Source organism: Cydia pomonella, chromosome 18 (genome assembly GCF_033807575.1).
Source record: "Cydia pomonella isolate Wapato2018A chromosome 18, ilCydPomo1, whole genome shotgun sequence".
Classification (NCBI taxonomy): domain Eukaryota; kingdom Metazoa; phylum Arthropoda; class Insecta; order Lepidoptera; family Tortricidae; genus Cydia; species Cydia pomonella.
The window spans coordinates 5914852-5927733 of NC_084720.1; the positions used below are offsets into that span (position 1 = coordinate 5914852).

General features: G+C 39.0%; 2 protein-coding genes across 2 annotated transcripts in view; both read left to right on the forward strand.

The window, feature by feature from the left end:
• LOC133527351 (ras-related protein Rab-23-like) overlaps positions 1–12853 on the forward strand; it is a 47736-nt gene extending 34883 nt beyond the window's left edge. The window contains exons 2-6 of the mRNA XM_061864301.1: positions 1519–1716; positions 4357–4519; positions 8916–8995; positions 10502–10674; positions 11582–12853. Of these exons, the coding sequence (XP_061720285.1) occupies positions 1562–1716; positions 4357–4519; positions 8916–8995; positions 10502–10674; positions 11582–11691 (681 nt within the window). The 5' untranslated portion in view covers positions 1519–1561 and the 3' untranslated portion in view covers positions 11692–12853. The remainder of the gene's footprint in view (positions 1–1518; positions 1717–4356; positions 4520–8915; positions 8996–10501; positions 10675–11581) is intronic.
• LOC133527353 (uncharacterized) lies at positions 6662–8104 on the forward strand. Its single transcript, XM_061864302.1, has one exon. It carries the CDS (start codon positions 7339–7341, stop codon positions 7957–7959), a length of 621 nt encoding a protein of 206 aa, XP_061720286.1. The 5' UTR covers positions 6662–7338; the 3' UTR covers positions 7960–8104.
• Positions 12854–12882: the final 29 nt, after the last annotated feature.

Here is a 12882-nt window from a genome sequence, read left to right on the forward strand (position 1 = left end):
TTTGTTTGTCGATTGTGTACTAATACTATCCTACATACCAAATTTCAGCTTCCTAGGACGTGAGGAAATACCCTAAAGGTTTAGAAAATCATCAGTGAGTGAGTGAGTGAGTCAGTAACGAAATCGGGGTTTTTAGATATGAATAAAATCTAAAGTATAAGAGCTATGCAATTGAATTTGTTTATGCTTAATAAGTCTACTATTGACATTATATCCCGAGAATTTTGTTTATCTGGTATAATCCAAACCCAAGTTATGAGGGTTAAAAAAAAACAACGAAGCGCTTCGAGAAAAGGTAGGTAGTGCCCTTGCGCTTCGCTTTGCTCGTCTTGGCGGAGGCACTACCGTGCCCCCAGATAACAACTGCGGATAAAACAACGCGCCTAAAGTATCTGTCCCTATCTAACAGTCTTACAAATAATGAGAAATATGTATATCTCTACATTTCGCGTTCAATATGCTGTCTTCCATATAGTATTTGTTTTACGTATACCTAGATTACCTAGGTATACATATATGTATCTTATGAAGCTATTAGAAAACGTTAGATACTTTTACCTCGTAGTCTCATCCACTACTATTGATGCTGCCTGTATATGACATTTATTTCAGTTTAAAAATTATATACTTAGTAGTGTTACTTGAAATAAAAACAAATTAAAATATTTTCCGAAAATAATTTAATTTGTTCTAATACTTCTAAGAACAATAATTAATGCCGCAACAAGTTTTACGTATACTGTACTCTACATATATTTATATATTATTTAGTTTGACAGTCCTGTTTTACCGTGGTACACTGTTTTAATTTGCTAGTAGAGTAGTCAGCAATCATATCAAAATAGTTTTCTCTCAAGTTTTGTGGAGTAACCCAACAGAAAGCTACGTTTAGAAAGCAATAAATACTTGTCTCCTAAAGTGTATTGATATGTAATTACTTTCCCTGAGCACAACGTTACGGACTGAGGTTCCGAGGAATATAACTAACACACGGCACGGCAGTAGAATATTTACTGCTGATTTTCCTTCTTTAAGCTCATACTCGAAACCTCTTGTCGAAGACACAGTCAATTTAATGTTATAGAAACTTAAGAGGGTACAATTTTGGGACAAAATTACTTTCGCCACACGTCGATTGAATCCAAATTTGTGTAGTTGGTCAATCACTTTCGTCACATTTGGTTGCGACTTCGTGTAGTTGGGTGTAGGACGTTATATTTTGCAGTATTAATATAATCATCTGGTCCTTTACCGCATCTAGACTCTAGATTACCAGTTGTCAATAGGGACAGGAATCACAGGTGCCTGGGATTTTCACGTTCAACCGCTCGCATCACAAACATCTCCCTTATACCACAGATCATATAATACTAGTCTTATACCTAGTTGTTTGTTACTGTGATAAGCTTCACTGCTTATCATATGTAGTTGTGGATGTCCCTATATAATTTTGGTTACTAGCAAAGCCGACTAGAATAGTAAAGGATAACGCATTAACTCCACGCTTCATTGTTCCAGGCGATCAGCGCACACTGATGTATGACACCCACATGGTGCGAGGATGCGTGAGGAGGAGCTGGAGGTGGCGCTGAAGGTGGTGATCGTAGGCGATGGAGGCGTCGGGAAGTCCAGCATGATCCAGCGGTACTGCCGCGGGACGTTCACCAGGGATTATAAGAAGACGATTGGTGTAGACTTCTTGGAGCGACAAATTGAGTAAGTACTCGTACAAAATAAAATGCCTTACGAACCACAGATGAAGCTGAATTTAGTATTGATTATCTTGAACCAAATTAGCTTGAACCCTTAGCTGGGCTTAACAATTAAAGTCCATGACTGTAGGATCCAGCGGTACTGCCGGTAGTTTCACCAGGGATTATAATAAAACGATTGGTATAGACTTCATGGAGCGACTGATAAATATATACATTTAGTTACAATTTAAGTTTACCATACTTTACTTCCAAGGTTATTGCTTACGGCAGAAGTATTTTCTTCAGCTATAAATATCATATTAATTGACATCTACCAACTATCAAATCCCTAAAAATGCGAAAATAACTCTGTCTTTGCCTTTGTTGAACCGATTTAGGCGATATTTGGTATGGAGAGTTTGAGGCCCGAGGAAGGGAAGGGCTTAGAGGTAGGTTTTTATAAATCATCATCCTCATTCCACGCAGAAGAAGCCGCGGGCACAAGTTAGTGTTCTTATAATATGTGTGTCATTGCGGCCGAGCATTATCACGCACGCAGCCAACTGCGTGACAGGTAAATTTATTCACATTTATGAAAACAAAATCTATTATGGCATTTATGGCTTGTAGGCTTCGAAGAATCGAAGTGACATTCTTCAATTCGAGTATAGCGGCAAATATCCCAGCTGGATAGGGCCTACTTTAATAATAATAATAATCAATACCATAGCTAAACAAATGCTAAAAGAGTTAATGACTAGATTTGAATGTTGAATCGCTTGTTTTGTCAGAATATGTAAATTAGCGATTAATATCAGCCTTAATTAATTGTATTACGATATTCAGCGTTTCCGTCGAATGATTTACGACTCCTTACGTTCTGTCTTGTCTAATTCTTAACCAAATTAGTGGAAATAACATCATTTAACTAATTATGTAAGACTGTGTTGTATAATGGATAGAAAAGAATTTGTATGACATCGAAAGAAATGTAAATTAAAAGAATATTAACACATTTGTATTATTGGGCCAACATACTGCCCCACTGAAATGAGAGGTTAGTGGTGTCGGATGGTTTATGTCGCGGCGGGATGGCGATGGGATGGCCACGGTGTCGGTTTTCGTCCGTACATCAAGGTAGTGGGCTAGCGATGGTGCGTACGCATCTACACGTGGCCCAATCCATATATAGTGCGTGCTCTCAACCATCGCATGGCCACCTCGCTGGCCCATCGCTGGGCCAACGTGTACAGGAGCCATAACCATCGCATGGCCATCTCGCTGGTCCAACGCTGGGCCATCATGTGAGGAGCCATGACAGATTCTTGTCACAGACTTTAAATCGGTATTTTGTAGTCCTGCCTTGAACTTCAGTTTACACCGTAAGAATCAAGTTTTTAACTCATGCTTAGATGTAAAAGGGTCCATTTATGGCATCATCATTATTAAGAGGGCCTGGCCCTGTGTCGTTGCAGAATTCTCCATTTCTGCTTATTTTGGGCTTTTGTCTTTACTTCCTTTTATGTTCTTTCATCTGTGTCGTTCATCCTCTTCTCTCAGTTTTGCCCTCCAGGATGGTTATATTTAACCCTTCGCAGGCATGGCATATACATTCCTATTAACAGGTGCTATTTGAATGTTCTCATATTTCAAACTTAACATTCTAATTATTCAAATCAAAACTGAAACCTGATAGTGATAACCGGAAGATAATAGTTTCACGATCTACCTAACAGATAACAGACTAGAGATAGATCTTTGCATCCAATGTACATTTCTTTTTTACTGCCTTCACTTTGTAAGTGTTAGTTAATTGAAACAGTCAACGATCAATAGGTACTAAATACTATTAAACAATTTTATTAAAGTTACATAGATTAATGTAGATTAATTCCACTCTGAAAAGCTAGCATTCAAAGATGTAGATTTCTAGCAATACGGAGTGGAATTAATCGCGTTTAAAACAATAGCTAATTGGGTCTACCTAAACATTAGCTCTCGAATATAGAGAAATCTGATTAGTTTAAACTTTAGTGCTTTTGTCGTATCTACTAAACAATGTGAGAGTGATAAATTCTTTAACGAAGGGCCGGTAAATTAAATTTTATGATCACTGAGCGAGACACAGCTATCTCTATTAGACTTACTTATGTTGAATAAACGTAGGTGACCATGCATCATCAGAGTGTTACCAACTTCATAGATTTGTGTATATTATAAACACGGTGTTTGTTTGAAGTCCGTTAATTTCAAGAGTGCATTCCTGAGCTTAAATGAAGTCACTTTCTCAAAGAAACCGATATTCTAATTAACTCCATTTTTGAGAAAAAGGCGCGAAATTCAATTGTTCTATGGGACGATAACGCTTCGACATTTTTTAAAATTTTCCGCTTTTGTCTACTGACGCAAGAGCTTGGCTTGATAATATAAATATAAAATAAATGATAAAAAACAATTTAAAAAAAATGTTGACTATGCCAGTCAGTTTACGTCTAAATGCATTCAGATTGCGCAGCGCGTGCGCTGTGCATTTGGAAAGCCTGGACGCGCTTTTTTAAATAAGTTGGTACAAGAATATGTTTAAAAAATACCTTTTTAGTACTTTACTTAATGCATTATTAAACTTCTGACTTAAATTTAAATTTTTGATTTATCTGTCCAGGATCGATGGCGAGGAGGTGCGGCTTATGTTATGGGACACGGCGGGGCAGGAAGAGTTCGACGCCATCACTAAGGCGTACTACCGCGGCGCGCATGCGTGCGTGCTGGCCTTCTCTACCACAGACCGGGACTCGTTCCTGGCACTACACTCGTGGAAACTCAAGGTATGTGCTGTGACACGGCAGGAAGTTCGACGTCACCAATGCGTATAGCGCGACGCGCATGCGTGCGTGTTTTCCTTCTCTACCACAGACCGGGACTCGTTCCTGGCGCTACACTCGTGGAAACTCAAGGTATGTGCTGTGACACGGCGGGAAGTTCGACATCACCAAGGCACTACCGCGGCGCGCAAACATGCGTGTTGGCCTTCTCTGCTACAAACCGGGACTCGTTCATGCCGCTGCAATCGTGGAAACTCAAGGTATGTGCTATGGACGCAGCGGGTAACATGTTCGACATGACCAAGACGTCGCAAGCGCATCCCTGGTCCCTGTCAGACTCTAGTACCTCACCATTCAGCAAAATAACAACAACAAATAAATACAACAAATAATTTTATTGAAAACAGTATAAGTACAGTGTTAGCACTTAAAGACTAAGGATTAAGGATAAGGAAAAGTTTACAAATGCCTGAACTAGGAGTTCCTGTGTTTCAGGCAGAATAGGACCATATTAATTAATTTGTAATTATTCACTTAATTATAATTATAAATAGTACACAATAAAAATCTGGTAGGGTGATAACCTTAACAAAATAACTTATTTAAGTATTCTATATCAAAGTACAGTAAGAAATCATTTTACGACTATTAGTAAGTTCTCTGTATCATCGTATGTCATTTTTTGAAGGGCGCGTCGTAGAATATTCTTACAACCAACATAGCTAAGTGGGTATAAGTCTAATTTTGAATTTAACCTGTTGTACAAATAAGGGCCCAAAAAGACAAAAAATCTAGAAGAAAATACGTGTTTTCTTTGTACGGTTTGTATACATATAATATCTTTGCGCCTTTTGTTAGTATATGCAGTGTTGAAAGGAATTTTGGTGTGCTGCTTAAGTGTTGTGCTTAATATAAATAGTTGACGAACAGTTAGTACTTCACATGCTTTATAAAGGAGTTCAGTGGGGTATAAGAATGGGCGGTAAGTAGCTACCTTTAGTACAGCTCTCTGGGCTCTTTCTAGGTTTATTAGTGTTGTTTTAGCTGTACCACCCCAGGAAGACTTGCCCAAATACTTGCCCATATCCTTCGCCGGCTCATTAAACACTTCCGCAAAACTTGGTCGTCAGTTTTAACGGGAAATTTCTTGAAATAATAAATAAGCACAGTAAAAAGAAATAATAATAAAACTCATGAAAATTTGAGGTATTATGATCCCTAGCTAATACCACAATACTACCTATAGGACTCTCACAAAATAACCCGAAAGTAAAACGTTTGCAAATCTTTGTAGATTGCCTCGGCGCAACTTGAATGCGAGTTACAATTTTCACATTAACATAAAGCGTTTGGTGGTGAAGGTGCTCGAAGTTGGAGAAGATGTGACTGATACACTGCTCCTGATTATTACACCGTTAATTATTCTGCCAAGCTTATGCTAGAGGCACACTATGTTTCACAGTAGTCTACATAATTATCTAGTTTAATATAATATAGTTAATACAACAAGTGACATCATAGTCTCCTCTCCCTGTGTCATTCTGTCAATGTTGCCAACAACAACTTTCTTAGTTTTCTCCACAAGCGTTTATACGAAGCTTGCTCGATCTCTTATTGTTGTTTCGGAGAGAATGCACGGAGATGCAAGGTGATGTTATTAAGGTCATGCTGTCGATTCTCACAACGCTAATGTTAGCATTTAGATCTCTTCCAGCTAATCAAAATCTACATGAAATTCATATTAACTAAGGGGGTCATCTTAATTTTAGTCAGAACTGCATTAATTTAGGGTCTAATTTAACTTTCCTATTACTGTGTTGTGTTTCTGCCGGTGAGAGAGGGGGGGGGGGGGGGGGGGGGTTTAGGGTCGGCAACGCGCATGTTACTCCCCTGGAGTTGCTGCCGTACATAAGCTACGGAAACTGCTTACCATCAGGCGGGCCGTATGCTTATTTGCGACCGACGTAGTATTAAAAAAAACCGAACAGTTTAAGACGTGGGACATCCATCATAAGGCGTACTTAGAAGCGCGAATACAGAATACCAGTACAGGTACTTCAAGCGTATCAAGTATGACATGAATTTTAAAGGACCATCTACCGGACGACATCGGCAACCCTATATGTGACTTACCGAATATTCTGGGACATTTTGTTTAAGAACAGAGGCTTGAAGAAACTACTTGACAGGTTGAAGAGACAAGTACGTAAGACTTGGACAAAGTTTTGAACACAAACAAGTGAATTTTCCTTTCGATCGAAGTCGGGCATGACAGTGCAAAGTGAGTCCATAAGTTGGCTACAAAGCTGCAGGCATGTATAAATCGATTATCGCAGCTGGAGCCTGTGCCGGTCACGCGCTGCGGTCGGCATAACGTGGCCAACCGGTTCCGATCGATTCGCATTGTCGCCTACAATTACCTGGCGCTTGTCAATATCCGTCGACGTGTTCGCACTTACTCAACGATACGATAAAATTATGCTCCTTTTTGTGATTTAGCAAAGTCGACTAAGGCTTTGCTATATCCAACTACCATGAACTGATTTAGGAATACGTGAATTCTATATCTATTTGGTCGAATAGCCACTGAGCTTAGTGCATGTCCCAATCTCGTCAATTAATCCTAATAGTACACTAGTAGTCAATAACAGTTAATCCTAATAGTTGCATCTTCCGCTACTGCACTACGCTGCGCTATTTAAGCTTGAAACATCACTCGACATCCTGATCGCAAAGATAATAAAGGTCACGTCACACATCCGCGGTATAACTAGCGCGAATCATTGATAAGCTCCAAAAATAATAGCTCCAGTAAATACTCGATGTTATCAGTCACTGTTTGGACGCCGATCAAATTCATTTCAATTTGCGTTGTTAAACAATGCGCAATGTGCATTAAGCGTCTGATTCTAGTTTTGGTAGTGTTATTTGTTAATTGTGAAAGTTCCAGAGAATCTCAATGCATCGATTATTACAAAACAGGAAATAACTTCGATCTGACTACCCTTCAAGGAAATTGGTACGCTGTATACTTCTGGCCACCGAACAGCCGACAGAGAAGAAGTTGTGAAGTGATTAATTTCAAAAAGTCATCTCAGGATGAAATAATTTCACTTCAAAGCGCTTGTTCCAGCGCTAATGTCTCAGGGAACATGAAAATTGTACAGTCGTCGTATGTAAACAACGTTGGGAAGTTGACTACGGTCACTTACTACGGAGATGATGAAGTCAAGTCGCTCTACCGCTCGTGCGATCGGATTTACAAGTATCTGTTCATTCCTGTGAAGAATAATTACGTGATGGGGATAAACTGTTCGTCCGGTGGACGGGGCGTGCTTCTAGCGAAGTACTTGGAGTCGGCTACTGCAATCCAAAGCACTGTTGAGAGCATAGATGCCATGAATGGAAGAGAAGGGAGTCCGGATTGTCCCCTAAAACTTTAATTCGTGTAACAATGTACCGGAGCAAGAAACTTTACCAAAGATCAACTTTGACTTTATTTTCAAGTGTGTTTATAATTTGATAGTATACCTACTTGATAACTTGTACTTATTCAAATATACTGTTGCTTTATGTGTACCTACCATACTTGAACCTCTTTGTCCTGTGCCTTATTTGTCTTTTATTTATTTATTTATTTAAACCATTGGGAAACAAACAGGCAAAAACAACACACATAGTAAATCAAATTACACATTCACAAGCCAAACAGTTTCCACTAATGAGTAATAACAATTATGTTGCTCAGAAATTAACATTAATATTAAAACATGCAAAACTCAAATAACTCTAACTGTTGAAAATATTATAAAAAAATTGGCAAGTATGCTGAAATATAGTAACTAATCAATATTATTATTACCTGTACATTTTATTGCAGAAACAAACTGTTGTAATGATAAATGGAATATATCAATATCAGAAAAAAAATCATTATAAGTTCTACACGCTCTAGCTAAGAACCTATTTCTTCCATATGTAGTACGACCAAAGAATTGCAAATAGGTTTGTGGAGCGAGTTCGCTGATCAAGACATCGAATTGAAATTTTAGACAAAAGATTGGGAGAATCAATAAGGCCATGTATGATTTTGAACAAAAATATCTGATCTCGAATTTCTCTACGGGTTTGAAGAGACGCCAAATTGTCAGGGCAAAAAGATTTAAATTTATATTTCATTGTTCTGATGAATTTGTTCTGATTTTTTTCAATTGTGTTAATGTGAACATTGAAATGAGGATTCCAGACTGTAGATGACTTTTGTGACAGGTATCCTCAAATAATAACACAGTTATCCAGGTACCTAATAGCATTGTGACGTATAATTTGTCGAGTAGTGTCTTATTGAAACTGAAAAGGCGAATACTGTATTTAAATCAATTGTTTTATTTACTTTCAGGTGGAGAATGAATGTGGAGAAATCCCAACCATCATAGTTCAAAATAAAATAGATCTAATGGACCAGTGCGTCGTCGGACCGTGAGTCACTTTCATCATTATCATAAACATCTTGTATCTGCTTAAAAACATGCATAACTGGATGTAGATAGTCAATATTTACATGTTATGGCATTATAAGTACATAAATGTTAGTGCAAGCATGGACCAATTATAAGTACCTACTAATTATCATACTATTTGCTTCTCTCTGGTGCAATCCGATGCGTTGTAATCCGAGTTTGATAGATAGATTTTAAATTGTGGGCGCCTAGGGGTTTTTAGGGTTTTGTAGCCAAATGGAAAAAAACGGAACCCTTATGGATTCGTCATGTCCGTCTGTCTGTCCGTTTATGTCACAGCCACTTTTTTCCGAAACTAGGTATAAGTTCAAGTACTTGGTAAGTAGATGTATTCTATGAACCGCATTAAGATTTTCACACAAAAATAGAAAAAAAGACAATAAATTTTGGGGGTTACCCCCCCCCCCCCCATACTTAGAACTGAAATACAAATTTTTTTTTCATCAAACCCATACGTGTGGGGTATCTATGGATAGGTCTTTAAAAATGATATTGAGGTTTCTAATATCATTTTTTTCTAAACTGAAAAGTTTGCGCGAGAGACACTTCCAAAGTGGTAAAAAGTGTGTCCCCCCCCCCCGTAACTTCTAAAATAACAGAATGATAAAACTAAAGAAAATATATGATATATATTACCATGCAAACTTCCACCGAAAATTGGTTTGAACGAGATCTAGTAAGTAGTTTTTTATTATACGACATAAACGGTACGGAACCCTTCATGGGCGAGTCCGACTCGCACTTGGCCGCTTTTTTTTTTCTAGGACTGTGAAACCACTCGACGTAGAAGGAATCCACCACCAATTAATGGCCACTACCAGCAATGTTTGGTTAATCAGACACTGGTGAATAACATATTTTTTCTTAATAAGTATAAGCTTGCAAGAAATTTTCCATGTTTCTAATTTTTGATTTCGTCTGTACCACTGAACCAAATTTAAAGTTTAAGATGCTCAGAACCGAATAACATTTTCCTCCATCGGACGTACCGTTTTCAGGCTACCAACAAAAAAATGAGCACAAATGTATAAACACCTCCTGAGATTGCGCAAACACAGATTGCAGATGAAGGTATTATATTATATTAAATTTTTGGGAAAAGTCTAATTTGATTGGCCTATAAAGTTACAGTACGAGAGTTTTCTATGAAATAAGTGCCTTGCCCTAAAAATATACCTGCAGCTACACAAAGTACTTAGCACTTACCATATTAGGGATATTTTGAATTTTCAGCTCATGATCGCTGAACGGTAAGGTGCGGTTTAAGGGGGGCCGTGTATTTTACTTAACCCCGGCTCGTACCATAGATGTTCGTTCCTAGTAAATAGTACTAGTAGTTGTAAAATCTCCTGAATCCGTGTCCGGCTAACGTAGCTATAGGCCAAACCGTTGCACAAAGAAAGGAGACTGTTTCCTAACAGTGGCATATGTGCTGGCGAGCGGTAACTTACATTATCTTATGCAGGGACGAGGCAGAGCTAGTGGCGCGCGCGCTGGGCTGCCGGCTGATGCGCGCGTCAGTAAAAGAGGACGTGAACGTCGGCGCCGTGTTCCGCGCGCTGGCGGCGCGCTGCCTGGCCGACCAGCGGCGCGAAGACGAGGACGTGCCGCCCTGCGCAGTCACCACGCCCGTCATAGGTCAGTACTATAGTAGGATACGAACCTTTCACGCGGCTGTTAGACGTAGATAATCCGATTTTCCTTAACAACAGGCTGCTTTGCGCTGTCACCACTCACTCCTGTTATGTACAGTACCTACTCGTACCAGACCCCTGACTTAAACTAACAAATTAACGTAAAAAAAAGGCGCCAATAACCATCTAGTCGCAATAATGCACATAGTACGACAATGATCTTTGGCTCCGAGAGTGAAAGTTCACTTACCGAGTGTCGCCATAAACGGCCTATGTAGCAGTTAAACACCTTGTTCCAAACTTTCTTCCGATCAGCGCGAATGTCCACTTACATATAAGTGCCCACTGTCGGCACTGTCCCACTTGAAAGTGCGGCTATTCAATGTGCACACTCGTTGGGGAGTTTTAATTGCTGCCATATACATAGATTGTGTCATTCACGAAGACGCGGGCGACATCTGCGCGACATCGTGGATGACACGAATTATACTTATGGGCTAACGCCAGTAAGAAAAATGTCACTATAATTTGATACAATCTGCGACATGTTGTGCACTAAATATTCAGTTCCTTCACATTCCTCTTATTATTATAATCTATATTCCTCCATAAGACGCAGTCTAAGGCCAAGTTTGCCTATTTGCACTTTTCGTCAGCCACAAGTTTTCTTGAGAAATTCATTCGCATTCGTTTTCTATTACGCCTGCCACTTAGATTAGCTATATGACACTTCTTTCGAGGCACAACCACTAATCAATGACCTAAGGATCCTTAGTTTGGTGTCACGTGTTCAATTCATCACGCTTTCATGGGATAGGTAGGTACACTAGGTACGTCAATTAAGTAATTACAATTTGACCGAATGAAGACTTCTTCATTCGGTCAAATTGTTAAGTTATTGTTATTTGCAGGCAACTTCACGAACCTGAGCAGCAACGGAACAATACTGCTGCGACCGGTGAAGGCGCGGCCCGGCGGCAAGAAGAAGAACGTGCTGAGGAACGCTTGCCGGATACTCTAACTGGACCAACATATCTTGAAGCCGCGGACTGGACGCCAGCGGGCAGCGACGCGACGAGCAGGCGTTCAAGGACATTCATACATTTAATCGCCCCCGCCCCCGCTATGAGTTTGTGTCCAGGCTTTGGCCTGACAGAGAGGAAAGCCACCTTGGATTTTTACACATTGCATTTTGCGTTTGAACGTGCCACAGTGACCACTGTCCGCGGTCTAACTCTGCAGTTGCACATTCGTGTGACTAGGTGAATAGCGACGAACTTATTTATCTACTACACATTCGCGTTGGTTACAGTAGAGGAGCTGTAAAATTAAAGAAGGTTAAATCGTGACATGAGTCTAGATGACGGTGTACCCGCGCCATTGTTATAGTATAAGTACTGTGCTGTGATTGTCAAACGCCTACGCCAACTTATAAACTGAAAATGTGACGATTTTGACCCTAGCGGTTTAGCGATCAAACGTAGCCGGCGTAGCAAATCCTTATACGGTTTTACAAAGTTTCTTAGATACTCCCTCAACTCCCTGCTTATATATTATATACTTACAAAAGTTTCCATATGGCATGGAGGACATGGAGGCCGAATACCTTGATTTATAAACTGGACTAGACACTTGGACCTAGTTTTGTGAAGTTACAAGTTATAATTTTGCAGGAACCGCGCTTGACCTTTTGACCAGTGTTGCCTGTTTTGAATAATAAAATTATAAATTTATATGAAATGGGATCTAGTTATGTTCGACAACAAACATATATATGTATATTAGACGTAGGTTAGTTGTACGCGTGTACATATGTGTAGTAGTGTAAAAATATTTGCGATGTGCAATGAATACCTAATGTTAGTTTAGATGCCAACAAAATTATTATACTTAAGATAACTATAGGTGTATTATTGAATCTGAAATAAAATGAAATAGGATTTTCTATGATATCCTTATCACTAATGTAAACTTCAGCGAAAAGTTACAGTCGTATTTTGAACCAGCACAGGCATATTTTAACGCTTTGCGATTTGCGACTCGTTTCAGTAATACATTTATAAGAAAATACTAATTTACTCTTCAAACTTAGTCACTATTGTTCATATTGATAGATCCATGACATTGAATCATGTAAATAACTCATATTGTATAAAAATGTGGAAATAAATTATTTTTTATAACTGGTGCTATTTTTTGCTTAGAATAAGAA